The 26,959-nt window shown below is 45.7% G+C and overlaps 1 protein-coding gene across 1 annotated transcript; it reads right to left on the bottom strand.

Annotated features, from left to right (window-relative positions):
* Positions 1-379: 379 nt before the first annotated feature.
* Positions 380-26,874, bottom strand: LOC133381866 (H-2 class II histocompatibility antigen, E-S beta chain-like). Its single transcript, XM_061621428.1, has 6 exons — positions 26,725-26,874; positions 19,879-20,160; positions 3,514-3,792; positions 3,234-3,344; positions 2,514-2,537; positions 380-1,658 (listed from the first exon to the last, which is right to left on the bottom strand). Exons 1-6 carry the CDS (start codon positions 26,828-26,830, stop codon positions 1,645-1,647), a joined length of 816 nt encoding a protein of 271 aa, XP_061477412.1. The 5' UTR covers positions 26,831-26,874; the 3' UTR covers positions 380-1,644.
* Positions 26,875-26,959: the final 85 nt, after the last annotated feature.

The raw sequence follows: 26,959 nt of genomic DNA, 5'->3' as shown, positions 1-26,959 counted from the left end.
CATCCAACCACACAATCAAAGTAAGGCTGAGTTTTTAATGCCTCCTGGAAAGGTGTTTGTTCACTCTCAGGCCTTTGCTGGGCACTGATGCATTGAGCAGCCCATGGAGAGAGTGTCCAACTGCTATGATCCGTGCCGTATTGATTGACTTTTAATGGCCTGTTGTGCTGCCTTGGCATTTTGAATGAAGGGTGGCATAAAATTGTTTGACATAAGTAACCAATCAAAGCTGGGAAGACACTATAGGTATGACAGAAAGTAACATTTATACAGATAGAAAAGTTGTACCGAAATGGGCAGATTTCTTCCCCAGTACTGATAAAAGTGGCACTCCTATGAGCACTAACTTTCAGGGAAGAAAACAGTTCAAAGACTGAGGGAGGTTCAAAATATTTTTATTGGTACAACTCAGAAGAAATCATGTCAAGGCTGTGAAATCTGCTGCTAGATTGAAGTGGGTCAAGGGCAGAGGGTGGTTAGTGGTTGCCATAAAATAGCTGGATATTTACAGAGCAATTAACAAATTACCAGCTGTCAGCAGAGGGGGGGGAGGAGGTCTGTCTCTGGAAATTGGGCTCATCCTTGGGGTCTGGGGGAGGAATGCAGAGTCCTTCCCCCACAATCATCTAGAAAGTGGGAGCTTCAGACTTGCAGCATTTGTCCAGGAGTGGGTGGCCAGACATTGACTCCGGATCCGAAGGGGAGGGAGACGGCCAGGCAGAAAGAGGGCTTACCCACAAGCGTCCCCTGGCCCTCCTCAGATGCTGCCGATCAGTGCAGACATTATAGTAAAGGCAACATCGAACTAGGCTGATCGTGAGGCAATTTCCTTGTAACCCAGAGAGCTGGTGGCAGCCGTATCAGTCCTCAAGAGCAGCCAAGACTTTTGCAGCCCTTGAAAGTGAACTTTTTGCAACTCAAGGGCCGCTTCCCTTCTGGGTAACCTTCCAGGGGCCAGATGCTAGAAGTGGGCGTGGCCAGAGGCAAAAGTGGGTGGAGCACAGAATGCAAATTTAACCTTTGAATAGGAGGATGGTTTGCCCCTCCCCCTCCCTCCTCCAAAGAAAGAGTAGCCATTATCGGGGGGGGGGGAGGGGGCTCCAGCCAGGCAGAAGTTCTCAGGGAGGGGGCAAAGCGAGGCTAGTGAGGGGTGTGGCCTGTGGAGGGGGGATGGTGGCTAAAGGAGAGCTTCAAGGGCCAGACAGAGAGGTCTGGATGGCCGCATTTGACCTCCCCCCCAGGCCTGAAATTCCCCTTCCCTGCTTTAAAGACTAAAAGTCCTTATGGGATCGAGTAGATCCTTTGTTGTTTTAAGGGACAGTTCAGGCCCCACCCCCAGCAGGGAGTGCACGAGACTCTAGATCTAGAAGACATGTGCCAGAAAGATCAGCCAGGCTTACAGAGCTGGAAGAAAACACCAAATAGGACCCCCCTTTCCCTTCTCCCCCCCTAAAGGAGACATGAAAGGCGGAAGACATGTGGGGCTCTGGAGGGAGTGGCTTTGTCTCTGCGAAGGGTCTTCTCCAGCCCCTCTGTCACCTCCAAAAGTCTGCGTCTTCAGAGCAAGGACAGGCAGACACTCGCCGAGGGAGGGGACAGAAAAGTGCTCCTCCACATCGGGGGATCCCCACGGAGCAGCGAAGTCTAACTGATGAGCGCTGGAGGCCAAGGAGAGAGAGAAAGAGAGATACTAATCAATTGTGGGGTGAGGAGGGAGGACAATCCCTGGCGGGCTTTGGGGCAACCCTCAGATGTGGGGCCAAAAGAGAATGTCAAGAGGCTGAGTGTGCGTGAGGGGGGCAGGGAGGGGGTCAAGATCCTTGCCGTGATCCCCTTTTCCCAAAACAACTCCTGGAGCAACAAAAGAGTAGTTTGCTTATTTACTGTAAAATATGGATCTGACGCTTTCCAAGGAAAAGTCTGTCCAAATCACAGAAGAAAAACTAGGGAGTTTAAAAGAAAATCAGTACTGCACAAGACGAAAAACAAAAACAGCTTAATTCAGGGATAGCCAACCTGGTGCCCTCCGGCTCTTGCTGGACTACAACTCCCATCATCTCTCCCCACTGGCCATGTGACTGTGTGTGTGGGGGGGTCCCTAATCCACCTGAGGCAAGATGTGGGGAGTGTCGGGTGAGGCACTGAGCTGGCAAGGGAGGTGGAATGGGGGTCCTTGACTGGCTTCCCAGCAGAGAGAGGGGTCAGAAGAAGGTCCTTCTCCAGATGGACCGCAAAGGGGGCAGGACACCCGCCTTCCCCTGAGGGCCGAATACCCGCCCTGGACTCTGCACTGGCCCCTGCGAAGGAGCTCTGCCTGATACCCTGCGAGGTGGGAAACTCTCCTGCAGACCCACTTCCAGGAGGCAAAAATGGAGTATGTGTGGGGGGGATTGGTTTTTCAATTGAAGCCCCCTCCTGCCCCATCTAGAGTCTGTGGGTGAAAAAGCAAAGCCCCCCCAGGAGCTGGGGAAAGGGAGGGAGGGTGAGGGGGGAAGAGCGGAGAGAAAAGTTACCTGCAGGCTGAGGGATGGATCGCCCTGGGGGGGGAGGAGAGAAAGACTCAGTCAGGATGGAATAGCCCCCGTCCCCGAGAACACCCTCCCCACCCCAGATCAAAACAACACCCTCAAGGGACAACTGTTGTGTACAAAATAAAGCTCTCCCACTTCCGTCCTGTTACAGAGTGTGAAAGAGGACGAAATGGAGACCATCCGTGATGTGGAGGGTGAGCAGGATAGAACCATGTCTCCCCAAATGACAAAAACTAGAGCGGGGAACATCTTGCCCTATCACCTCCCCACCCACCCCCAACGCCCACAATCACACGAATCCCTCCCATTTCCCTTCACCTGCACCCTTTGGACCAGCCATGGGTAACACAACGGCCCTTCGCTCTGCACGGAGGGAGCATTGGTCAGCTGCTGCAGTGAGATTTTTGGTCAAGTGGGCAGGAAAATGGACCTGAAGAGTTCATCACATGGACCCTGAGAGAGAAAGGCATCCAGAACCAGAAGCAGCGTTCTGTTATTCCCAAGTATAAAAGGACTGAACGAGTGTCAAGAGATGCAGCATGTGATTCTGACTCTGTTTAGGCTAAACTCTGCCCACGTCTTAGACACCAAGAGGGACCTCCTAGGAGTGGAGAAGGAGCAAGGACAGGAGGGGAGTCTAGAGCCAAGCCCAGTTCCCCCCAGATTCAGGACCCCCCATCAGACCCCCACCTCCCTCATCACCTTTCTTGTTCTTCAGGTAGAGGGTGAGTCCGGTTGCCACAAAGACCAGCCCCAGCACGATCCCCACTATCCCCGTCCACATCTTGCTCTTGGCGGAGTCCGACTGTGGCTCTGGAGACACAAAGGAAAGAAAGCCTTGACTGAGGAAAGGCAGGCCTGGGATCAGACCACAAGGGGAGCATCCTTAACCCCCATGGAGGCCTTGGCCCAGGAATGCCCCTTTCCAAAAGAGTCTGCCTCCACTCCAGGAGATAAGGAAGATGGATCAGGGCTGTCCTACCCCACTGCACGGTGACGCGGCCCTCGAAGCTGGTGTGGTCCACCTGACAGGCATAGACGTCTCCGCGTTCTGGCTGCGTCTCCAGCATCACCTGGATCTGGAAGGTCCAGTCCCCATTCCGGGTGACGTCTGTGGTCCACACTCTGGTCTCCTCCTTCCCGTTCCTGAACCACTTGATCTCGATCTTTGGAGGGAAAAAGCCGGCCACGGTGCAAATCAGCAAAGTGTTGTGCGATGAGGAGTCATCCTCTGTGGGTGTGATCTTCACCTTGGGCTGGACTGTTGGAGGGGGAGAGAGAATATTTGTGAGGGGGCTTCAGAGACTGACAGAGGGGTAGACCTGCAGACTTCAAGGGAGGGAGGGAGGGAGGGAGGAATATTGAGAGCATCTTCGATCCATCATCCCCAGTAGACACTCAGTGAATCCTTCCCTCCTAACACCATAACCAACCTGTTTGTTCTCTGTAATATTTTTTAAGGGAAAGGCAGAAGGAATTATCATGCCCCAGCTTTCCTTGGTGGCCAGACTAAGAGTCAGATAATATGTGATGCTCACTTGTCTATAGCTTTTCTGGAATTTTTAAAATATCTACACACAAACACACACACACACACTTCAGCCATGTGGAGGAGGCTGCAGTTTCAAGCAGAAGACTGCTGAGGGAGGGGCTTAAGTCTTTCTCTTTGCTGTTGTTTTTAACTGTCTCCTGTGGCCACTTGTATGATTACTGTATTGTATTGTCTGTTGTTTACTTGTACATTGCTGTGAGAGCCAATGCCAAAGTGTTGTCTTGAAATATTTTTCCCTCTCTATAATAGACATATTAAACTGTTGTCACGCTGTAGTGATATTTCAGCCTCTAGGGGGTGCTCTCACTTCCCCTCCTCTTCTCCCCGCACCCATTGAGCAGTCTGTTCTGTTGGTAGGTGGCAGGGAAGGGCAAGGAAAGAGCTGATGTGGTTGGGGGTGGAATGGGGGGAGGTTTCTTTTCTGAACAGAAGAGAGGAGCAGCTTCAGAAATGGGGTTGCAAAGGTGAAAAGGGGACTTAGTAGTTGCGTGGGGTGAAGATCTAGGGGACTACCATGGGGGAACTGGGGGTGGGGAAACTGCCTGGACACCCTCTATAAATGCACAGGATCGAGGGTCCTCATGTTCTCCCTTTTGTCCGGAGGCTGTTCAGATCCCTTATACATCCAACATGGTCATCTAAGCTTGCATGTTTAGGGACAGCAATCATATGAATAGGCAGGCTACTGGTTGGAGATCCCTCTCAAGGATCCTTGGGATTTGGGAGATACCAGGAAAAATATTGGGGCATAAACAGTGGAGTAGTTTAAACATTTATTTCTTAAACACTTTTAGCTAAATGTATATAGTTGGCCGTACCACATAAGTCAGAATCATACAAGTTATATTGTGATACTTGTGAATCAAATGTTACATCACAATTAGTCAAAATCAAATAAGTTACATTTCTGTATCAGTACTTCATTATATCCAGAAAAAACTGAATTGTCTCACCCAATATGTGAGATGAACCTCAGACCTGCAACCAGTATCTTCGACCAGGCTAAAAAGCCCTGGTGAAATGCCTTGGATTTCTTGCCTTTTTATAGCCCTCTGTGTTATCTGGAAGTATCATCTTTGCTTGCTACGTGGGCTACTCCAGGCAAGCCTCAGAGAAGTGTTAGTTGAATCTTGTCCCACTGGTGGGGTAGCAAGAGGAAATTGGTTGTGCTGGCTGCATGCTTAGATTCCTCCTGCTAGAGGCGATCACTCGGCCGCCATCTAGAGGAAACACCTTCCCAACAGTCTTTTCTAAAAGTCAGCTGAACACACCCCGAGGAGCTTCACCCAGCTGTGGCTGGCTTTATTCCCGGCTACCTTTATCTCTTATTTATTTTTACACTTGGCAGATTGCTTAGAAAGTGAAATGCAAGCCAAGATATGGGGGGGGGGGAACAGCCCAAGTCTTGTCTAGGTGAATAAACCCTAGACTGCATTTTAGATCAGGAAGGGCATATGCCATATGGTATATACTGACTCATGGCAGGGGCGTCATTAGGCAGGGGCAGGGGGTGCAGACTGCACCTGGGTGGCACCGAGAGGGGGGTGACACCCAGAGCCGCGCCTAGCTCTCCTTTTCCTGGTGGCACCCACCGCCAGGGCCAGTTTTAAAGCGTGGCCATGTTGGGCACTGGCCCGAGTGCCCCGGAGCTACAGGAGCCCCTGAGGGGCTCTTCGGTCCCCTTCTGTGATCTGTGCACCCCCTGCACCCCCGTGCAGCCCCCCAACCTGTCTACCGTAGTCTTTACCATTGCCCTTAATTAAGATGGCGGCCACAGTTTCCCTAAGATACTGAACCCACTGCCGCCATCTTAGTTGATGGCAGAGATGTGCGTGTGTAGCAAGCACATGTGCCATCAACAAAGATGGCGGCGGAGGCTTCATTCCCCTTAGGGAAACTGCGGCCACCATCTTTATTAAGGGCAATGGTAAAGACTACTGTTGAGAGGTAGGGGGCTGCACGGGGGTGCAGGGAGGTTGCACGTACGTGCATGCACACACCCCCACCCACAGGGGGCCAGGGCAAGCTGATGCGCAAAGTCCCCCGCATGCCTGGAGCCAGCCCTGGGTGACACCATGAGTTATCACACCGGGTGACACCAACCCTGGTGATGCCACTGACTCATGGCTTCCTCCAAAGAATCCTCGGAGGTGTAGTTAGTGCTGAGAGTTGCTAGGAGAGGCTCTGTTCCCCTCACAGAGCTTCAATCAATGCAGCTGACTGTTAAACCGCTCTGGCCACTGAAGCTCTGTCAGGGGCATAGGAGACTCCTCTCAGCACCCTTTACAAACTACACTTCCCAGGATTCCTTGGGGAAAGCCATGACTGCATCAAGTGAAATAAACGTCTGGTGTGGGTGTGGCCCCCTGATTAGCCAAGCCCAGCAGCTGTGAGTTGGTTCTTACCGAGCATGCCTGACATTATCATTGAGTTCAATGTAAAATTTCTTAAATTATTTAAAGTTCAGATAGGTTTTTTTTTTTTTAACTTTACAACTGCAGAACATGAAAATCAGAGTATGGGAAAAGGTCAGGAAGAGCATTACAAGTACTCCGTGAACAGGGCTGATTTTTAATTAATTTCAACAGATTATGAGAAACCTGACAGAAAAAAGTCTAAAAGGGGTCTGGTTTCCCCCCTCTCTTTTTACACTTTGAACTCTTGATTCTCTCTGACTGTTTTGTGTATTGCCATGAAAATTTAGAGAGTTGTTAAGCAAGTGTTTCTGAGTTCAGGACTAGAAGTTTTGTAAGGTTTTGTTTTGAAGTGAACTTATTATTTATTTTTTTATTACATTTATACCCCACCTTTCTTTCCATGATAGAAACCCAAGGCGGCTTACATACAGTTCCCAGGCAGTCTCCCATCCAAGCACTGACCAGACCTGACCCTGCTTAGCTTCACCAGGGTGCTGGTCTCATGTGCCTTCAGACCATATCCTGGGAGCTTATGGGAAGCATCAGAATGGCATGGGGGGTATTTCCAATTTAACTTTGCGGAATGCAAAAAATCCACACTGCCTATAGTATACAGCCACTCTCATGGCTGTATAAAAGAAAGCTTGCTAGATCAGGCCAAAGATTCATTCTTATGCATATAAACATGCAAATGAAAAGCACTTTGGGGACCAATTTATTGGGCCGAAATATGGCACATACATTTTCATAACATTAAATAAACAAAAACTGGTCCAGCACCTTCTTCTCACTGCAGAGACCAACTAGATGCCCCAACTGGAAGTAGGACAGGAATGCAAAAGCCTCATCTCCTGCTCAGGTTTCCCAGCGAGTGGGATTCAGAGATGCCTCTGATCATGGAGGAAATACAATCAGCCATCTTGACTGGCAGCTTTTACCTCTTTTCAGCAGCCGCTAAAATCATTTTTCTTTAGGCAAGCCTATCCAGGCATGTAGAAGCTATTGTGTTTTTAAATCTGTTTTTAACTCATTGTTGGTTTCATTATTTTGAATGTTTTTAAATACCTGTCTTTAACTGTTTAAATTCTTTCTGTAAACTGCTTTGATATTTTTTACAATAAAGCTGTATATAAATGTTGTAAATAAAATACTGTTCATAAATACACTTTGGAGTCACTGTGGCCCTTGAGTTCCTCTTCACACTTTTAGGAATAAAACTGTTAAAACTGGAGGGAGAAATATCAATAATTTAAGATATCCAGACGATACCATACTACTAGCTGAAACCAGTAATGATTTGAAACGAATGCTGATGAAAGTGAAAGAGGAAAGCACAAAAGCAGGACTACAGCTGAAAGTCAAGAAGACTAAAGTAATGACAACAGAAGATTGTGTAACTTTAAAGTGGACAATGAGGACATTGAACTTGTCAAGGATTATCAATACCTGGGCACAGTCATTAACCAAAATGGAGACAATAGTCAAGAAATCAGAAGAAGGCTAGGACTGGGGAGGGCAACTGTGAGAGAACTAGAAAGGTCCTCAAATGCAAAGATTTATCACTGATGGATGTGAAAGTTGGACAGTGAAAAAAGTGGATAAGAGAAAAATCAACTCCTTTGAAATGTGGTGTTGGAGGAGAGCTTTGCACATATCACGGACTGCAAAAAAGACAAATAATTGGGTGTCAGAACAAATTAAACCAGAACTATCACTAGAAGCTAAAATGATGAGACTGAGGTTCTCATACTTTGGACACATCACGAGAAGACACGATTCACTAGAAAAGAGAATAATGCTGGGGAAAACAGAAGAGAGCAGAAAAAGAGGAAGGCCAAACAAGAGATGGATTGATTCCATAAAGGAAGCCACAGACCTGAACTTACAAGACCTGAGCAGGGTGGTCCATAAGTCTGATCAACTTGGAGGCACATAACAACAACCAACAATGATCTGGTTACAGGTGTGGTGGTTAGTTTTGCCAACAGCAACAGCACATGTTTTTACCCCCACTTTAGTCAGGCGCAAAGTTGGCAGAAATACATCTGGTTTATGTTGCAGGCTCCTGAGATACATATGGGAGCCTATAGCTGGGCAGTGGGGGCAGTTGAGTGGGTGGGGGCGAAGGGGGTTTCTGAGAAAGAGGAAGGGGATAAATAAAATGGAAGGGAAATTGTGAGACGATATGGTGAGTAACTTGGGTTTTGCTGGTGGTGGTATAATTAAATGGCAGTTTATTATTTTTAAAAATGTTTGATTTTTGCTGTGTAACATTAAATGTTAGAGGATTAGGGAATATTATTAAGAGACGGAGGATCTTCCCACTCTCAATATTGGCAAGCTCTGTGGATTTTCGGTTACAATCTATCTGTAGAGAGCCTGATGGAAGATATAGTTTTGCTAGTGGATTGTTGGAGGGGAGGTTATTCACAGTGGCATCACTGGATGCTCCAAATACACGTCCATTCTCTTTTTTATGTAGAATTCTTTAAAAATTAACCAAATTTGCAAAAGAAACCAGCGTTATGATAGGGGGAGATATGAACATGGTCTGCGATGCAAATATACATCTATCCACAAGGGGGCAGAGAGGAACTGTAAGAGAGAGAAATCAATTATTACAACTATTAACACGATTTGATTTGTCTGATGCCTGAAGACAGGCCAAGCCGGGGATCAGTGATGATTCATATTTTTCTTCCAGGTATAAACCTCTTTCCCGGCTGAATCATGTATTAATATCTGCCCCCTGCTCTCACATTTGTGGTCAGCAGACATAACTTGAACCAGAATGGAACCAGACTGCTGGCACTTAAAATTAAAAAGGTGGCAGAGCAGCTTTTAAACTGACTGAGGGGGGAAACCAGACAGGAGCTGAGAAAGGTCCGGTTCGGAATAAACCTCCCCCCTGGGATAAAAACCAAAGAAATGATGAAATTTTAAAAGGGGTAGGCCTAGAAGTAGGCATTGTGAGAGCAGGGGCACAGGATATCAATTCAGAAGAGCAAAATTACCACAGGCCAAACCACAAGTGCCAAAGACACTTGAAGAGAGACACTGCTTACAAGTGCCTGTACGCTAATGCTAGGAGCCTCCGAACCAAGATGGGAGAACTGGAGTGCTTGGTCTTAGAGAAGAGCATTGATATAGTGAGCATAACCGAGACCTGGTGGAATGGAGAAAACCAGTGGGATACGGTTATCCCTGGATATAAAGTATATCGGAAGGACAGGGAAGGACGTATTGGTGGCGGAGTCGCTCTATACGTGAAAGAAGGCATTGAATCCAGCAAGCTCGAAACCCCAAAAGAGGCAGACTCCTCCACAGAATCATTGTGGGTGGTGATACCAGGCCCCAGGAGGGACTTAATACTGGGAACGATCTATCGTCCCCCTGATCAAAATGATCAGGGAGACCTTGAGATGAGATATGAAATTGAGGAAGCATCCAAACTAGGAAATGTGGTAGTAATGGGTGACTTCAACTACCCGGACATAGACTGGCGGCATATGTGTTCCAGTCATGACAAAGAAGCAAAGTTTCTAGATATTCTAAATGACTATGCCCTAGACCAGTTGGTCATGGAACCGACCAGAGGGACGGTAACCCTGGACTTAATCCTCAGTGGGGACTGGGACCTGGTGCGAGATCTAAGTGTTGTTGAACCGATTGGGAGCAGTGACCACAGTGCTATTAAATTAAACATACATGTAACTGGCCAATTGCCAAGAAAATCCAACACGGTCACATTTGACTTCAAAAGAGGAAACTTCACAAAAATGAGGGGATTGGTAAAAAGAAAGCTGAAAAACAAAGTCCAGAGGGTCACATCACTCGAAAATGCTTGGAAGTTGTTTAAAAACACTATATTAGAAGCTCAACTGGAGTGCATACCGCAGATCAGAAAAGGTACCGCCAGGGCCAAGAAGATGCCAGCATGGTTAACGAGCAAAGTCAAGGAAGCTCTTAGAGGCAAAAAGTCTTCCTTCAAAAAATGGAAGTCTTGTCCAAATGAAGAAAATAAAAAAGAACACAAACTCTGGCAAAAGAAATGCAAGAAGACAATAAGGGATGCTAAAAAAGAATTTGAGGAGCACATTGCTAAGAACATAAAAACCAACAACAAAAAATTCTATAAATACATTCAAAGCAGGAGACCATCTAGGGAGACGATTGGAGCCTTGGATGATAAGGGAGTCAAAGGTGTACTAAAGAACGATATGGAGATTGCAGAGAAGCTAAATGAATTCTTTGCATCTGTCTTCACAGTGGAAGATCTAGGGCAGATCCCTGAACCTGAACTAACATTTGCAGGAAGGGATTTTGAGGAACTGAGACAAATAGTGGTAACGAGAGAGGAAGTTCTAAGCTTAATGGACAATATAAAAACTGACAAATCACCGGGCCCGGATGGCATCCACCCGAGAGTTCTCAAAGAACTCAAATTTATTTATTTATTTAGTTTAATTTATATACCGCCCTAAGCCAGAAGGCTCTCTGGGCGGTGTACAAAAAGATAAAAACAAGCACAATATATAAATACAATAAATACAATAAATAATAAAAAACAAACAAACAAACAATAACGAACCAAACAACATCCAAGATACGGAAATGCTGTTTAAAATACACTTTAAAATGCCTGGGAGTATAAAAAGGTTTTCGCCTGGCGCCGACGCTGCTATCTTTTCAGGGAAACTGTTCCACAGTTCGGGGGCCACTACTGAAAAGGCCCTGGTTCTAGTCATCACCCTCCGAGCCTCTCGATGGGATGGTACTCGGAGGAGGGCCTTAGATGTTGAGTGTAGTGTACGGGTAGGTTCATATTGGGAGAGGCGTTCCACCAGGTATTGCGGTCCCATGCCGTGTAGGGCTTTATAGGTCAAAACCAGCACTTTGAATCTAGCCCGGAAACAAACAGGAAGCCAGTGCAGACGAGCCAGAACAGGTGTTATATGAGCGGACCTTCTGGTCCGCGTCAACAATCTGGCCGCTGCATTCTGGACTAGCTGTAGTTTCCGAACAGTCTTCAAGGGCAGCCCCACGTAGAGCGCGTTGCAGTAGTCCAATCTAGAAGTTACCAGAGCATGAACAACTGAAGCGAGGTCGTCACTGTCCAGATAGGGACGTAGCTGGGCTACCAATCGAAGATGGTAAAAAGCATTCTGTGCCACCGAGGCCACCTGGGCCTCAAGAGACAGGGAAGGATCGAAAAGAACTCCCAAGCTACGAACCTGTTCCTTCAAGGGGACTGTAACCCCCATCAAGAACAGGATGAACATCCACCATCTGAGCAGAGAAGGCACTCACCAACAGCGTCTCAGTCTTGTCTGCATTGAGCTTCAGTCTGTTAGCTCCCATCCAGTCCATTATCGCGGTCAGGCAACGGTTTAGCACGTTAACAGCCTCACCTGAGGAGGATGAAAAGGAGAAATAGAGCTGCGTGTCATCAGCGTACTGATGACAATGCAGCCCAAAACTCCTGATGACCGCACCCAGCAGCTTCATGTAGATGTTGAAAAGCATGGGGGACAGTACCGTGAAATTGCTGATCTGCTAACTAAAATATGTAACTTGTCCCTCGGGTCCTCCTCCGTGCCTGAGGACTGGAAAGTGGCAAATGTAACGCCAATCTTCAAAAAGGGATCCAGAGGGGATCCCGGAAATTACAGGCCAGTTAGCTTAACTTCTGTCCCTGGAAAACTGGTAGAAAGTATGATTAAAGCTAGATTAACTAAGCACATAGAAGAACAAGCCTTGCTGAAGCAGAGCCAGCATGGCTTCTGCAAGGGAAAGTCCTGTCTCAGTAACCTATTCGAATTCTTTGAGAGTGTCAACAAGCATATAGATAGAGGTGATCCAGTGGACATAGTGTACTTAGACTTTCAAAAAGCGTTTGACAAGGTACCTCACCAAAGGCTTCTGAGGAAGCTTAGCAGTCATGGAATAAGAGGAGAGGTCCTCTTGTGGATAAGAAATTGGTTAAGAAGCAGAAAGCAGAGAGTAGGAATAAACGGACAGTTCTCCCAATGGAGGGCTGTAGAAAGTGGAGTCCCTCAAGGATCGGTATTGGGACCTGTACTTTTCAACTTGTTCATTAATGACCTAGAATTAGGAGTGAGCAGTGAAGTGGCCAAGTTTGCTGATGACACTAAATTGTTCAGGGTTGTTAAAACAAAAAGGGATTGCGAAGAGCTCCAAAAAGACCTCTCCAAACTGAGTGAATGGGCAGAAAAATGGCAAATGCAATTCAATATAAACAAGTGTAAAATTATGCATATTGGAGCAAAAAATCTGAATTTCACATATACGCTCATGGGGTCTGAACTGGCGGTGACCGACCAGGAGAGAGACCTCGGGGTTGTAGTGGACAGCACGATGAAAATGTCGACCCAGTGTGCAGCAGCTGTGAAAAAGGCAAATTCCATGCTAGCGATAATTAGGAAAGGTATTGAAAATAAAACAGCTGACATCATAATGCCGTTGTATAAATCTATGGTGCGGCCGCATTTGGAATACTGTGTACAGTTCTGGTCGCCTCATCTCAAAAAGGATATTATAGAGTTGGAAAAGGTTCAGAAGAGGGCAGCCAGACCTTCTGCCTGCAGGAAGAGGAACATTGCGCTGCCAGGGAGGGAGAGCCCCTCGTCATCTGCTGCTGCTGTGCTGCTTCCCCTGGCTGTCACCACCACCACCCTTCCTGCTGGACTGCTGCTATTAACAGCTGCCACGCCCTGCAGGACCAGGTCCCAGGTACTCAGCCAGCTGTGGCTAACCTTTTCCACCTGTCCCTCCTTGGAGGAATATATAGGCTGGCTGGCTGAGAGGCCTGGGAGACCTTCTGCCTGCAGGAAGAGGAACATTGTGCTGCCAGGGAGGGAGAGCCCCTTGTCATCTGCTGCTGCTGTGCTGCTTCCCCTGGCTGTCACCACCACCACCCTTCCTGCTGGACTGCTGCTATTGTATTTTATTGTATTTTAATGCTATTTAATTACTTGTTCTGTTGAGTTTGCTATTTATTTCTATGTTTTTGTATTTTATGCTGTTTTACTCTTATGTACACCGCCCAGAGAGCCTTTTGGCTTTGGGCGGTATAGAAATTAAATTAAATAAATAAATAAATAAATAAATAAACCAGAATGATCAAGGGGATGGACTTCCCAGGAGGATCCCTACGCCTGTGCAGCCTCTGAGACGAGCTCCGTCTTGGATGAAACTTATCCAGTTTAAATTCAGTCAGAAGGCTCTTTTCTGACTGGGAATAATTTCTTCCGGATAAGGAAGAAACATGAGATTTCCCACACAGCTTTGCTTTGATTGTTGGAGTCTGGAATTCGTCAGAATTGTCTGTCTTCCAGCAGCTCAGCCAGAGTGAGGATTTTTATGCTAGCTCAGCTGGATAAGTGACCCGTTTTTTTTATACGGATTAACAGGCAAACATCCTCCTGTCTACATTCATCATTTTCTTATCTATACAGCTAAAGAGATTTGTCAAAGTAACAGCAATTGAGAAACCTAGGTGAGGTAAGACTTTCCTTTTTTTATTCACGGAACTAAGGGGGAAGAAAATATAAATAGCTTATCTTTTTTTTATTGCAAAAAGCTGACATGGAAAATAGCATTTTAAAGATTACAACGGACGAGAGATTTCTGATTGGGAGAGATAAGAAATCTTTTTGATTTATAAGACTTTTGTGTAATATATGGCTGGGACTATTTTTCCTGATCTACTTTTTTTTTTGACGAATCTGCTCATTCTCTCTGCTACTAGTTATTTGGACGCTGTGAACTACAGCCGTTCTTACACTTCCGGGCAGATAAGAGATAAGGGCTGTCTAGCGTGTGACGTTAGTTGGTTGGAAAGATTAACTCCTTTGTAACTGGTTAAAGAAATAAGCTGCTCTTTGTTTGGGACATTGAAAATTGAAGGAGTTTTGTTCCTTTGGCTTTAAGAATGACAATTAAGAAGATCATGGATGTACAAGAAGGGACTTTATCTCTAGACATGTTTCAGAAAATAATGAATGGGATTAACTCAATAAAACAAGAACTGAGAAATAATAGACAAGCATGGAGAATTGAATTTCATGAAATGAGACAGGAGCTGAAAGAAACTCAGGATTCTATGAGAAAGGAGAATAAACATAGATCTGGAAAACAAAAAAAGGATGAAAGAGAAATTAAAGGCAAGGTTCAAACTATGGAGATTGGCTTAATTATGGACATGAAAAAAGATCTGGATTTCCTGGCTGTGATGGATCCTGGAGACAAATATTACAGTTTGGAATTCAGCGCTGTCCCTGAAGGAATTGAAGAGATTGGAGATAAAGATATTATCGGTTCAAAAAAATTCCTGGACTGGAAGGATTTGATGGAACTTGAAATGGAGAAAGTTAACAGAATTAATCCCTGTTTTGTGTCAATGGAAAAACCTTCAAGAGATGTACTAGTGTATCATGTGGAAAAGAGGAACAGAGATGCGGCTTTGCAACAATACTTCAGTGATACGTTTGGATTTGATGGCAAGAAAATATCTGTGATGGAGGAAATTCCTATCAGACTTTTATTATATGACTACGACAGCAAGATTTTTGGGTGTGTGAAGATGGAAGATGGAAGATGGACCCAATATGGATAATGACAGAAGAGCGATTTAAAATTACTGGACTTAGTAGATTTGATGAGTTGGATTAATTGATAAAAAAATTGATTGATATATATCTCAAGGATTGGAAACTTCTCTTTGACTTTTTGTGGAAGATTAAAATGATATGATGTTAATGAGATTTGAAACCAACTAAGATAACCGCTGGAGGAAGGTGATTTTATAATCTATTAAGAGATAGGTTTGTTATATATTATAGATTTATAGCTGAATTATAGCGATTTGAAATTACTGGACTTAGTAGATTTGATGAGTTGGATTAATTGGCATGTTTATTTAGAAAAAAAATTGATTGACATGTATCTCAAGGATTGGAAACTTCTCTTTGACTTTTTGTGGAAGATTAAAATGATATGATGTTAATTAGATTTGAAACCAACTAAGATAACCGCTGGAGGAAGGTGATTTTATAATCTATTAAGAGATAGGTTTGTTATATATTATAGATTTATAGCTGAACTATGACAAATCGGAAGTCAATATTCTTTCTTTTATATATATATATATATATATATTCTTTTTGTATTGTACTAGTTATTGATTTGTGTTGTTTTCTTTTTGTATTCTTTTGGTTCTGAAAATTGGAATAAAAATTAATTGAAAAAAAAAACAGAATGATCAAGGGGATGGAGTGACTCCCTTACGAGGAAAGGTTGCAGCATTTGGGGCTTTTTAGTTTAGAGAAAAGGCGGGTCAGAGGAGACATGATAGAAGTGTATAAAATTATGCATGGCATTGAGAAAGTGGATAGAGAAAAGTTCTTCTCCCTCTCTCATAATACTAGAACTCGTGGACATTCAAAGAAGCTGAATGTTGGAAGATTCAGGACAGACAAAAGGAAGTACTTCTTTACTCAGCGCATAGTTAAACTATGGAATTTGCTCCCACAAGATGCAGTAATGGCCACCAGCTTGGACGTCTTTAAAAGAAGATTAGACAAATTCATGGAGGACAGGGCTATCAATGGCTACTAGCCATGATGGCTGTGCTCTGCCACCCTAGTCAGAGGCAGCATGCTTCTGAAAACCAGTTGCCGGAAGCCTCAGGAGGGGAGAGTGTTCTTGCACTCGGGTCCTGCTTGCGGGCTTCCCCCAGGCACCTGGTTGGCCACTGTGAGAACAGGATGCTGGACTAGATGGGCCACTGGCCTGATCCAGCAGGCTCTTCTTATGTTCTTAAGTTCTTATGTTCATAACGCCAAGGACAGTGTCACGCCATTCAGTGGTTGTAGTGGTACTTTGACGTTTGCAATTCACTCCCGCGCATCCAATCTGGAGGTTAAATCCAAATTTAATGGCCTCTCAAGACTCAGTTCAAAATATAACAACAGCATTAAAGGAACATTTTGAAGTCAACATAACTCCAGATATAGCACTTACCACAGTTTGGGATCCTACGAAAGCAAAATCAGAGGAGTATGCATAGCAGAAGAAGCAAAGAAGAAGGAAAATTGCAGATCCTATTAGGTTTCAGTTATTAAAAGATATCTTGAGTCTGGAACAGCGTTATAAACAAAGGGGTTCTAGAGTGATCTTGCATATATTAGAGATCCAACGTAAAGAACTTGAAGACTTGGAAACTAATAAAATGGCCACTTCTTTACTGCATGTTCAACAACAGTATTATGAGGCAGGGAATCAACATTCTAAAGTATTATCTAATGCATCAAAAAGAAACAAAATTTAAATAAAAATATATTCTTTAACAAACAAATCAGGCAAAGTGATATGTGATTGGGAAAATATTAATTTAAGATCACTTTGCCTGATTGGTTTGTTAAAGAATATATTTTTATTTAAATTTTGTTTCTTTTTAATGCATTAGATAATAGTTTAGAATGTTTATTCCCTGCCTCATAATACCGTTGTTGAACATTTTAAATAAAAATATATTCTTTAACAAACCAATCAGGCAAACTGATATGTGATTGGGGAAAGATTAATTTACAATTTGTGGGCCTGCCCCCGAATTCAGATTTTTGGGGGGGAGGTCCACAGAGAATTCTCAAAATTACAGGGGAAAAGATTGTATGTTCTGCTGAGTTATTTCTATTATCCATATTTGAAGATCAGAATGTGAATATTAAATTTAAGAATTGATATATTCACTGCTTCTGGTGGCACGTGAGACGGTGGTTCAAAGATGGAAAGAATTAAAAGACTTGAACAGATTGGCATGGATAAACAATGTATGGAAGATTGCCTTACTAGGGAACATTACTTGTTCACTTCACCTCTCTCGAGGATTGGAAAAGACAGACAACTTCAATGCTATATGGTGGAACTTTATTACATATGTCTCAGAACATGATTTACAAGGACATTTGTCGGCCGCAGCAAAAGTTATATGGTTAAGCTAAGAACTCTTCCTTTTCATGGAATGGTGAATCATGTAATTAATTCTGCCCTTCTCAGGGGGATTGAGGGTGGGAGGGAGGGGGGGTATAAATAAAATAATCAATAAAATGAATAATAGCCCCCAACACCTACAGAGGCTGCTTGAGCTCTATGGAAGAGGGGGAGATCAGTGTTGGCAACGAGAATTGTTTTTCTCACCAGACCCACGCCCCAAATCCACCAGAATCTGACCTTGACCCACTAGACACCATGTTTGATAACACATTTGACACCGTTGTGAGGAATTGCTTAACAAGGTGGATGACAGAAGTTTAAAGTCCTAGCAGTCATTGGTGTGTTGTATTTAAGTTTGGAACTGCAGGTAGAAATGTGTGTGTGGGTTTTAGATCTGAGAGAAGTACGGAGATTTTGCATTCCTAGGTGGGGTGTGTGTGTGGGGGGGGTTGGCTACTCTGAGAACAGGATGCTGGAGTAGGTGGGCCTTTGCCTGATCCAGCCTTCCTGTGATGATGATAAGATGTACTGTTTATACAAAGGTCCCTCATTGGTGAGGCAGGTGCACTCTGTGCATGCTCAGGCCTTTTATTTCTGAGGCTTATAGTTCCTAATCATGTCTCCTTTGGTGGTGCTTAGCCTGCCCCACACTTTGATTGGGTAGAATAGGGGCTGCACATTTTCCTTCTCAGTCAGTCAACTGGCAAGGACCTCCTTGTTCTCTATACCTTTAAAACAACAAGCCCACCAGAGGATCAGGAGACTTGACTTAATTTTTTTCTTCTCTGTCACTGGCTCCGTGTGTTGCGTTGGGTAATTTACTCTGGTCTCCTTTCAGTCAAAGAGGCAGCCAGCTAGCCGTGGCTTACAGCAGAAAGGAAATAATAGTCAAGTGGCACTTTAGAAACTATGCACAGAAAAAGAAAAGCAAACAATGGAAAATACAATATCCAAAAGTAGAATTTTGGCAAGACAGTTTCATGAAATACATAATAGCGGGGGGGGGGGGATGAAATGGAAGAATTTGTGAAAAACAGCAGATGCTGACCATAAAGTGTTTGACATCCACCAGATTTCCCACTAGCCACTAAAATTTGCCACCAGTCATGTGCGTGAAAACACTACATTTTAGTGGGGAAATCATTAAATTGACTCCAATGGGAGAGATGCTCTGCAGTGCAGATCAAAAGAGGTCCTTCCCGCCTCGCCTTCCTCCAACTGCAAACCCTTCCAACTCTTACCTTTGCTGTGTTTACGGAGGAGAACTTCAGGGGCCACATCCCGTCCCATTCTGGCCCTCATCCCTCCTGCCCCCTTTGCCTCCCCTGACATGATCGGGTCAGAGGAGACACGATAGAAGTGTATAAAATTATGCATGGCATTGAGAAAGTGGATAGAGAAAAGTTCTTCTCCCTCTCTCATAATACTAGAACTCGTGGACATTCAAAGAAGCTGAATGTTGGAAGATTCAGGACAGACAAAAGGAAGTACTTCTTTACTCAGCGCATAGTTAAACTATGGAATTTGCTCCCACAAGATGCAGTAATGGCCACCAGCTTGGACGTCTTTAAAAGAAGATTAGACCAATTCATGGAGGACAGGGCTATCAATGGCTACTAGCCATGATGGCTGTGCTCTGACACCCTAGTCAGAGGCAGCATGCTTCTGAAGACCAGTTGCCGGAAGCCTCAGGGGGGGAGAGTGTTCTTGCACTCGGGTCCTGCTTGCGGGCTTCCCCCAGGCACCTGCTTGGCCACTGTGTGAACAGGATGCTGGGCTAGATGGGCCACTGGCCTGATCCAGCAGGCTCTTCTTATGTTCTTATGTTCTTATGTTTCTCACACTCAAACTTCTTATTAGCAAAATGCAAAACTTTGTGTCCTCCTTCTGCCGGGGTGACTTTGCCCTGCCCCCTCTTTGGATGCCTAAACTGCATTTCACAAAGCAAACCTGAAGTTTGAAGTTACTGTAATGCTGGAAATTTGGGGCCGAGAGAAAATTTCATTTCGGGGGCAGAATTATCATATGGGGGGCAGAATTATCATATGGGGGGCAGAATTATCATATGGGGGGCAATGCCCTCATTTGCCCCCCTGTCGTTTCCCCCTTTCCTGCCTCCCCTCCCCTGATCCCCCTCCCCCTCCCATTCTTCATCTGGTTCCAGGTGCGGAGGGAGGGGGCAGAGCCAAGGGGGTGGGGTGGGGGAGCTTCCGGAAGGGGACAGCCTTCGCCCCCCACTTTTGGGTCTCCCCAGCCCCCTTCTAGACTCACTCAGCGGCCTGCTCGCATGAAGGGCGTGCCGACCTTTCCCCAGTTGCGCCGGCGGCAGAAGCGCCAGGTGTCCCCCGGCTCCCCCACTCACTCTTCCTGCGGGAGGAGAAGCCCTCAGCGAGGACGCCGTAGTTGTGCCGACAGACCTCCACGATGGCCATCGCGCTGCGCAGTCTGGCCTTGTCCTTGTTCCAGGCTTCGACGTTGCGCTCGGTCAGCTCGGCCACGGCCACGACCCTCCCTCGGTCGCTGTCGAAGTAAAAGAGCTCCTGCCGGTCCCAGAAGTAGCGGTCCAGGTAGCGGATGCGCTGCAGCGTCCCGTTGGCGGAGGCGGAGAAGTGGCACTCGCCCTTGTTCTGGAAGAGGAAATGCTCTGGGGGGGGAGAGATGGGGAGGGGGTCAGGCGGGGGCAGAGGCGGCTGTTCTCCTGGCGAGGCGGAGGAAGGGCCGGAGGGGCGAGGCGAGGGCCGGCCGGAGGGGCACGTCCCTCGGGAGGGATCCTTCCGCTCCCCCCTCTAGAAAAGTCTCTTTTCCAGCAAGAGGGAAGAAGGACGGGGGGGGGGGGAGGCAGAGCAGCGCTTCCTTTCTTTCCTTTCTTAAAAAAAAAGTATTAAATTCCGGTTTTTACCTTTGCCTACACTAAGTGCTCCCCAACAAAGCAAAAAAGGAGAAATGTAAAGGGAACAAAAGTACGAAACATTCTAGAAGAAGGAGGATTGCTCTGACACGACTGGAGCTAGGAAAAACACATGTTGCGGAAACCTTGAGGGGGGAAGTATGGAAAAGATGGAATGATTTTTTTAAAAACTTTGATTTTTCTCAGGCTGGGGATTTCCAGTTTTCCCCTTTGGGAGCGATACGTATTTTCGCCCCTGGGAGCAAAGTTAATAGAAATGGGGCCTCCACTTTTGTAACTCCCCCGCGGAGAATCGCTCAGAGATTTCTTGACATTGTTTTCCCTGTCATTTCCTTTATGAAATTGTTTTCCACAAGGGTTCTACTTTGGCACAGCTCCACAAAACATGAACAAACTCTTCTACATCTCCAACAGCACAACTTTGGATAAAACGTATTGCTTAGCCTGGGTGGTGTTAAGCACTATTGGTCAATTGCTTTAAAGAACTTTCCTTTCAGATTCGGACTTGATAATGCAATTGGGATGTTCCTAAATAGCCAACTCTGCTCTTCTTCTGATATGGGCAAATGAAATTTCTCTAAATATGAACTCCATTTGAAACTTCCATAAAATACAAGGAAGGGAGATATGAAGATCACCTGCCTTGGAAGTCAGATCAACCTGACTTACCAAACAACAACCTTGTAGTTCAGAGAAGATTCAAACAGTTAGCTAGGAAGTTCAGAACTGATCTTCTGCTCTTTAAGAGGCACAACAATGTCATTGAAGAGCATCTTCAGAAGGGCATAGCTGAAGAAGTCACCCATAGGTCTTCACTTGAGACAGGCAAGGTGGTCTACTGTCTTCTTCTTTGTGCAGTCATCCGGGAGGATGAGGCTACCACAAAACAGAGTAGTGTTTGATGCCTCGTCCCATGAAAGGGGGTGTCCGTCACTTAATGACTGTTTACTAACTGGACCCAATCTGAACCCAGATTTGTTTGGTCTTCTAATCAGGTTCCACCAGTACAAGGTAGCTTTCACTGCAGAGATTGCAAAGGCTTTTCTTCAGATCTTAATAGCAAGTGAAAATCAGGATGCAGTAAGATTTTTGTAGATGGAAGAACCACTAAACTTTGATCAAGAACCAGAACTAAAGATCCTGAGAATGACTCGAGTGTTATTTGGTTTATTGCTTTTTGCTTGCTGCTACCATAAGACCTCATTTGAAACACTATCAGAAGGAACATCCAAACATCTGCCAGATGCTTGATTAATGCCTGTATGTTGATGACTCATTGCCATGAAGGCCAGAGAATTGCTTTCAACACCTGGAATGGACCTCCGGAAGTGGAAGACCAGTTCTAAGGAACTGCAAACATTTTGGCAGAACAAGGAGAATGAACCCAACTTACAGCTGGAAGAACAAACTTTAGGACTTTCATCATTAAAGGTTTTAGGTCTGACATGGAAGACCGAGGCAGATGAGTTCATATTTGAGATTCATAACCTGCTATCCTATTTCAGTGACTCATACAACTACTGGAGATGAACTCAGTAAAAGGTGGAAATATCGACAGACATTCATGAATCCGTTTTGGAAAAGATGGCGACAAGAATATCTATTGATCAGCTCATCGCAATGAAAGCTGAACTCACAGTAAATGACATAGTTTTGATTCATGAGGATAAAATGCGCAAATACAGGTGGAAGATTGGTAGAACTGAAGAAACGTTCCAAGGACGTGACAATAGAGTCTGTGCATGTGCAGTTCGACTTCCATCTCGAGCGATTCTGAGAATGCCAATGCAACTATTATATCCATTAGAACTTGAAGAAGAGGATGAGCTTGCATGAAGTTCATTGGGCCAGAGGATGCTGAAATTGTTTGTGGTCTCTTTAAGGGGAATGGTTTGGGTGTAACACAGAGAGAAGCCTCAAGGGGTATCTTTTTATGAAACTCCCATTGAATAGTATGAGAAGTGAAAGCAACTAGGTTTCCCCGCCTCTTTCTCTCTCCTTTTTCCTCACAGTTTGTAGAAGCAGAGCTTAGTTTTGTTATAAGCCAAGTCTGTCAATCAATCAATATAATCAGTGTCAAAGAAGTCAAGCCTCCAAGGACCATTTTTCCTGTTAAGAAGGCCTTAGCAGCTTTTGGAATACTGTATACCTGTAACCGATTAAAAGTATTTTGAATGGCTGGTTCTGGTTGTGTTAAAGCTAATGCTGTATCATCTGCATATAACACTATTTCAAATTCCTCACCGCCATTTTAGGATTTTGTTATTTCCTGATTATTTCTTATTAAAATTGCTAAAGGTTCCAAAAAATAGCGAATAATAATGGTGAGAGTGGACATCCTTGGTGAATATCTCGCTCCTGCAAGATAGGTGTTGATACTTGATTGTTAACAATATTTATTTATTTATTATTTATTTATTTATTAATTCTATTTCTATGCCACCGTTTGGCCAAAAGGCCCTCAAGGCGGCTCACAAGGTTGTGGCTCTGCAGGACACTACGGCTACTTGTTTCCCTGGCACTCCTCCAAAAAGCTCCTTAGAATGGTGCAAGTTAATTCCCTCCCATTGGAAGGGCAAAACAACAACAAAACAAAAGAGAATAAACTACCAACCCCACCACTTCCTGCCCTGCTTGCCCCAGATCTCTGCCCCCATCCCTTCTCCTCCAAGAAAGTGCTCTATGCTTTGCAATCCCCACTCCCTTTTTCTTATATACGCCACAAAATTTCACAGCTGGAGCTTAAGCAAATTGCTTATTAGAACTACAAAGGATTTATAGTTTTAAAGTAGTAGTGGTGAGCCTTCTCCTTGATATGCTGGTTATGTGTGTGCAGAAAGTAGGAAAAATCTGCAGAACTTGGATTCTAAACCAGACTCGCTTGATTCTATCAGGGTGGCTCAACCCAGTTTGGATCATGAGTCTACTTGTAGTTAGAATCTGCAGATATGCTGAGGTGGTCTGAGAACTCCAATGCTACCTCTACCTAATTTTTTTTAATGGTTTCCTTTTAGAAAGCTCCAGCATGCAGCCTTTCAGCCAGTCACAGCCTACAGCAGCTAGCACAGGGGGCTTCTTGCCACCATGCACGTTGACCAGAACAGAGGGGTCCCCTTGTGAGAGATGGGACCCGAAGACTCTCAGGCACTCCAAGGGAATTGTATGGGGAAAAAACTGGGGGAAGTCAGTTTTTTTCTCTACAATTGCCCCTGAAAGTGAGAGAAAACCATCGAGTCCCGTTGCTCCCAGGGGGGCTTGCTTTATTTTATTCAAAAATGCAGTATAAAGTCATTCCTCCCACTAGCTGCTGTAGGCTGTGAGTTGCTGAAAGGCCTCTGGAGCTTTGTAAAAGGATTTTTAAAAGGGCAGATTCAAATACTTTTGCAGTGAGTTTTTGATATAATAAATCTATCCAAGATTTGAAAGTTCCTCCCAAGTTCTTTTCTTGAAGAGTTCTAACCAGAAATGACCATTCCACCCTATCAAATGCTTTCTCTGCATCTAAAAACATAAATACATTCTATGCAATTGACTAGTTTTTTGACATTATGTTGTAATTTCCTGTTTTTTCTGAATCTTGTTTGGTCTGGTTTAATATAATTTGGTATGATGCTATTAAGCACTTTTGCTATAATGGAAGTCCAAATGTTTGCATCTTGGGTCAGAAGCGACATTGGCTGATAGGCAAGCCAGGGTCTTTCTCTGGCTTTGGTATAACTTCTGATACGTTTGTCTCTAGGCTTCTTAGGTCTTGTTCTGTGACTTTGGGCATGTGAGAGGAAAGAGGAAATTTCCATTACAGGAAAGCTCTTTCTAACTCAGGTTTTATTTTACATGTTAGTTTTCAACAAATTAAGAAAATCAACCTGCACTCCATTACCCCCATGGAGAGATAGTGTAGCACAGTGGTTAGAGAGCTGAATAGCGACCTGGGAGTCCCAGGTTCAAATCTCCCATACTAAGTGGTCTTATTTATTTATTTATATTTATTTATTAAACTTTTATACCGCCCGACTAGCAGAAGCTCTCTGGGCAGTGAACAACAAAAATACTAAGATACACAATATAATACAATAAAAACATATAACAATAAAACAAACTAAAATCAATTACAACAAATGAAAAATCAATAGCTTAAGTTAAAATGCATTGGGAAAGAGGAAGGTTTTACCTTGGCGCCGAAAGGATAGCAGTGTCGGCACCAAGCGTACCTCCTCGGGGAGACTGTTCCACAGTTCGGGGGCCACCACTGAGAAGGCCCTAGATCTTGTCACCACCCTCCGGGCCTGTCTATGAGTCGGAACCCAGAGGAGGGCCTTCGAAGCAGAACGCAGTGAGCGGGCGGGTTCATATCGGGAGAGGCGTTCCGACAGATATCGTGGTCCCATGCCGTATAAGGCTTTATAGGTTAATACCAACACTTTGAATCTGGCCCGGAAACATATTGGCAGCCAGTGCAAGCCTGCCAGAACAGGTGTTATGTGATCGGACCGCTTGGTCCTTGTCAACAATCTGGCAGCCGCATTTTGTACTAGCTGCAGCTTCCGAACTGTCTTCAAAGGCAGCCCAACGTAGAGCGCATTGCAGTAGTCCAAACGCGAGGTTACCAGAGCATGTACTGCCTCTCAGCCTAACCTACCCCACAGGGTGGTTGTGATGACAACATGGGGGAGGGGCAGACCCATGTACACCCCCTTCAGCTCTTGGGAGGAAAGTAGGGGGTATTAATGTAAACATATATCAATATAGGAGGGGGGATGCTGTCACTGAGAGAGAGTGGCTTGCGACAAGGTAGTCCAGAGTAAGAGGTAGCAGGTGAGTCTGGTTTGGAACCCCCCAACCCCAAATTTCCCAGGCAGCACACACTCCGGTTCCAGCAAAGGTCATTCTGCTCAGATGCCCCCCCCCAGGAGATTTGGAGGGGCGACAGCATCTGGCCTGGCTTCCCCCCCACCCTTTTTGCTTCTCTCCCAACCCACAGGAGAGTTCTGGGGAACTTCAAGGCTTCCTCAGAGATAGGTCAAGATGAACCATTTGACCAGACACATAGGTGGGGTAGGGGACCCCTGACCCCCTAAAATGTTTCTGGCTGCCCTAAATATTTTTCCAAAAAATAAATAATGAAATTTATTTCAGAAAATAATTCTGGACACTACTTTTTTGTGTGCCCCCTTGAACCTTTAGGCTGGCTCCATGCCTGGGGGAAACAAAGACTGCCTCAGAAAGGGGTGAGTTTCCATCCTTTACAGCTTTTGAAGCGGAGGCTGGATTCCCCCTCCCCCTGGGACGCTGGAGCAGTGGATTCCCTGCAGTATCTGTGGGTTGGACTGGATGACCTTTGAAGTCCCTTTCAGGACTGAAAGAGGAATAAAAGTGACCCTCTCTCTTTCAGGGCAGCTTCTGAGTAAAGGGGGGAGCTTTAAGCCTGCAGTTGATGATTGTGAATAAGGCCTTTGGGGCAACTGTGGAAGTCTGGAGGAAGGTGTGGGGGAGCCCGGAGGGGGAGGGAGAAGTGGGTTGGGTGGGAATGTGAGCCTGCAGGGACCTCGCCCAGGGACTGGAGCACCTGGTCTGCATGCAGAGGGTCCCTGGTTCAGAGGGATCTCTGGGAAGGAGGACCCTTCTCTACCGTAGACCATGGGTAGGCAGTCCTGAGCTAGGCAGGCAGACGGCTTGACTCCTATGACCCCAAGTGAATGTGGGGGGGGGGCTTAGGTGATTAGGGGTGGGATTCCGGGGTGGGGAAATAGGGCCGGAGCCGTCTAAAGGTTCACTGGGGAGGGGTTTTTTGGTAATAAACAGTTGTTTTTTGTAGAAAACGATTGCAGAGGAGGGGCACCGTAGGCCTCCCCCCTGCTATGGGTCAGGGGGAGGTTGATGTAGGTAGTCAGGTTCAGGTCCCTTGAAGTGGGGAGGGCTCTGTCCCACTTTCACTCATTACTGAGAATGGGCAAGAGGAAGACGTTGGGAGATTACAGAGATTCATTTTATGGAGTTGCTAATTTGTTACGGCGTATCTCTTTGTGGGACCCTTTGGCCGCGAAGGGAGGATCGCTCTGCCCTCGGCTCTCCTGTCCTGGGGGGGTCCTGGGGGCTTTTTAATGGGGCAATATTGGGGCTTACTGGTAAGCCGCCTTGGAAGGATTTATAGCCTGAATGGCGAGATATAAATAATTGCAATAAATGAGCTGCCCCCCTCCTCCACCAGCCCCAGCAGGAGCCCCTTTGCTGCTGCCCCACTGATGGGGGTCTCTGGAAGGACTTTCCTCTTACTCCCCCCCACCTGGGATCTCTGCTCACCTGGCGGCTCCTCCACGCCCAGCACCTCCGGAGGGGAGACCAGCACCGCCAGCACTGCCGCCCCAAGGAGGACCCCCAAGTCCAGTGCGCAGGAGCCCCCCATCATCTCGCAGCCGACTCCGCAGTGGGACTTTCTCCGCTCAGCCCCGGGAGAAACTCTGCCCAAGCCCCGCCCCTCCACCCTGGGAATTGGGCAGGGACCAATGGGGCTCCGATCCGAGGCGGCGTCATCGGT

The sequence above is a fragment of the Rhineura floridana genome, chromosome 3 (genome assembly GCF_030035675.1).
Source record: "Rhineura floridana isolate rRhiFlo1 chromosome 3, rRhiFlo1.hap2, whole genome shotgun sequence".
Lineage (NCBI taxonomy): Eukaryota > Metazoa > Chordata > Lepidosauria > Squamata > Rhineuridae > Rhineura > Rhineura floridana.
The sequence above is the reverse complement of the archived record's forward strand: the minus strand, read 5'-3'. Positions and strand labels throughout refer to the sequence as shown.

What these genes read in the sequence shown, in the direction of transcription:
- LOC133381866 (XM_061621428.1), bottom strand. Translation starts at nt 26,830, where the DNA reads ATGATGGGGGGCTCCTGCGCACTGGACTTGGGGGTCCTCCTTGGGGCG. An exon ending in GGGCGTGGAGGAGCCGCCAG is followed by an intron (nt 20,161 to 26,724) that starts GTGAGCAGAGAT and finishes CTCCCCCCCCAG; the next exon opens with AGCATTTCCTCTTCCAGAAC. An exon ending in CTACCTGAAGAACAAGAAAG is followed by an intron (nt 2,538 to 3,233) that starts GTGATGAGGGAG and finishes CTCCCCCCCCAG; the next exon opens with GGCGATCCATCCCTCAGCCT.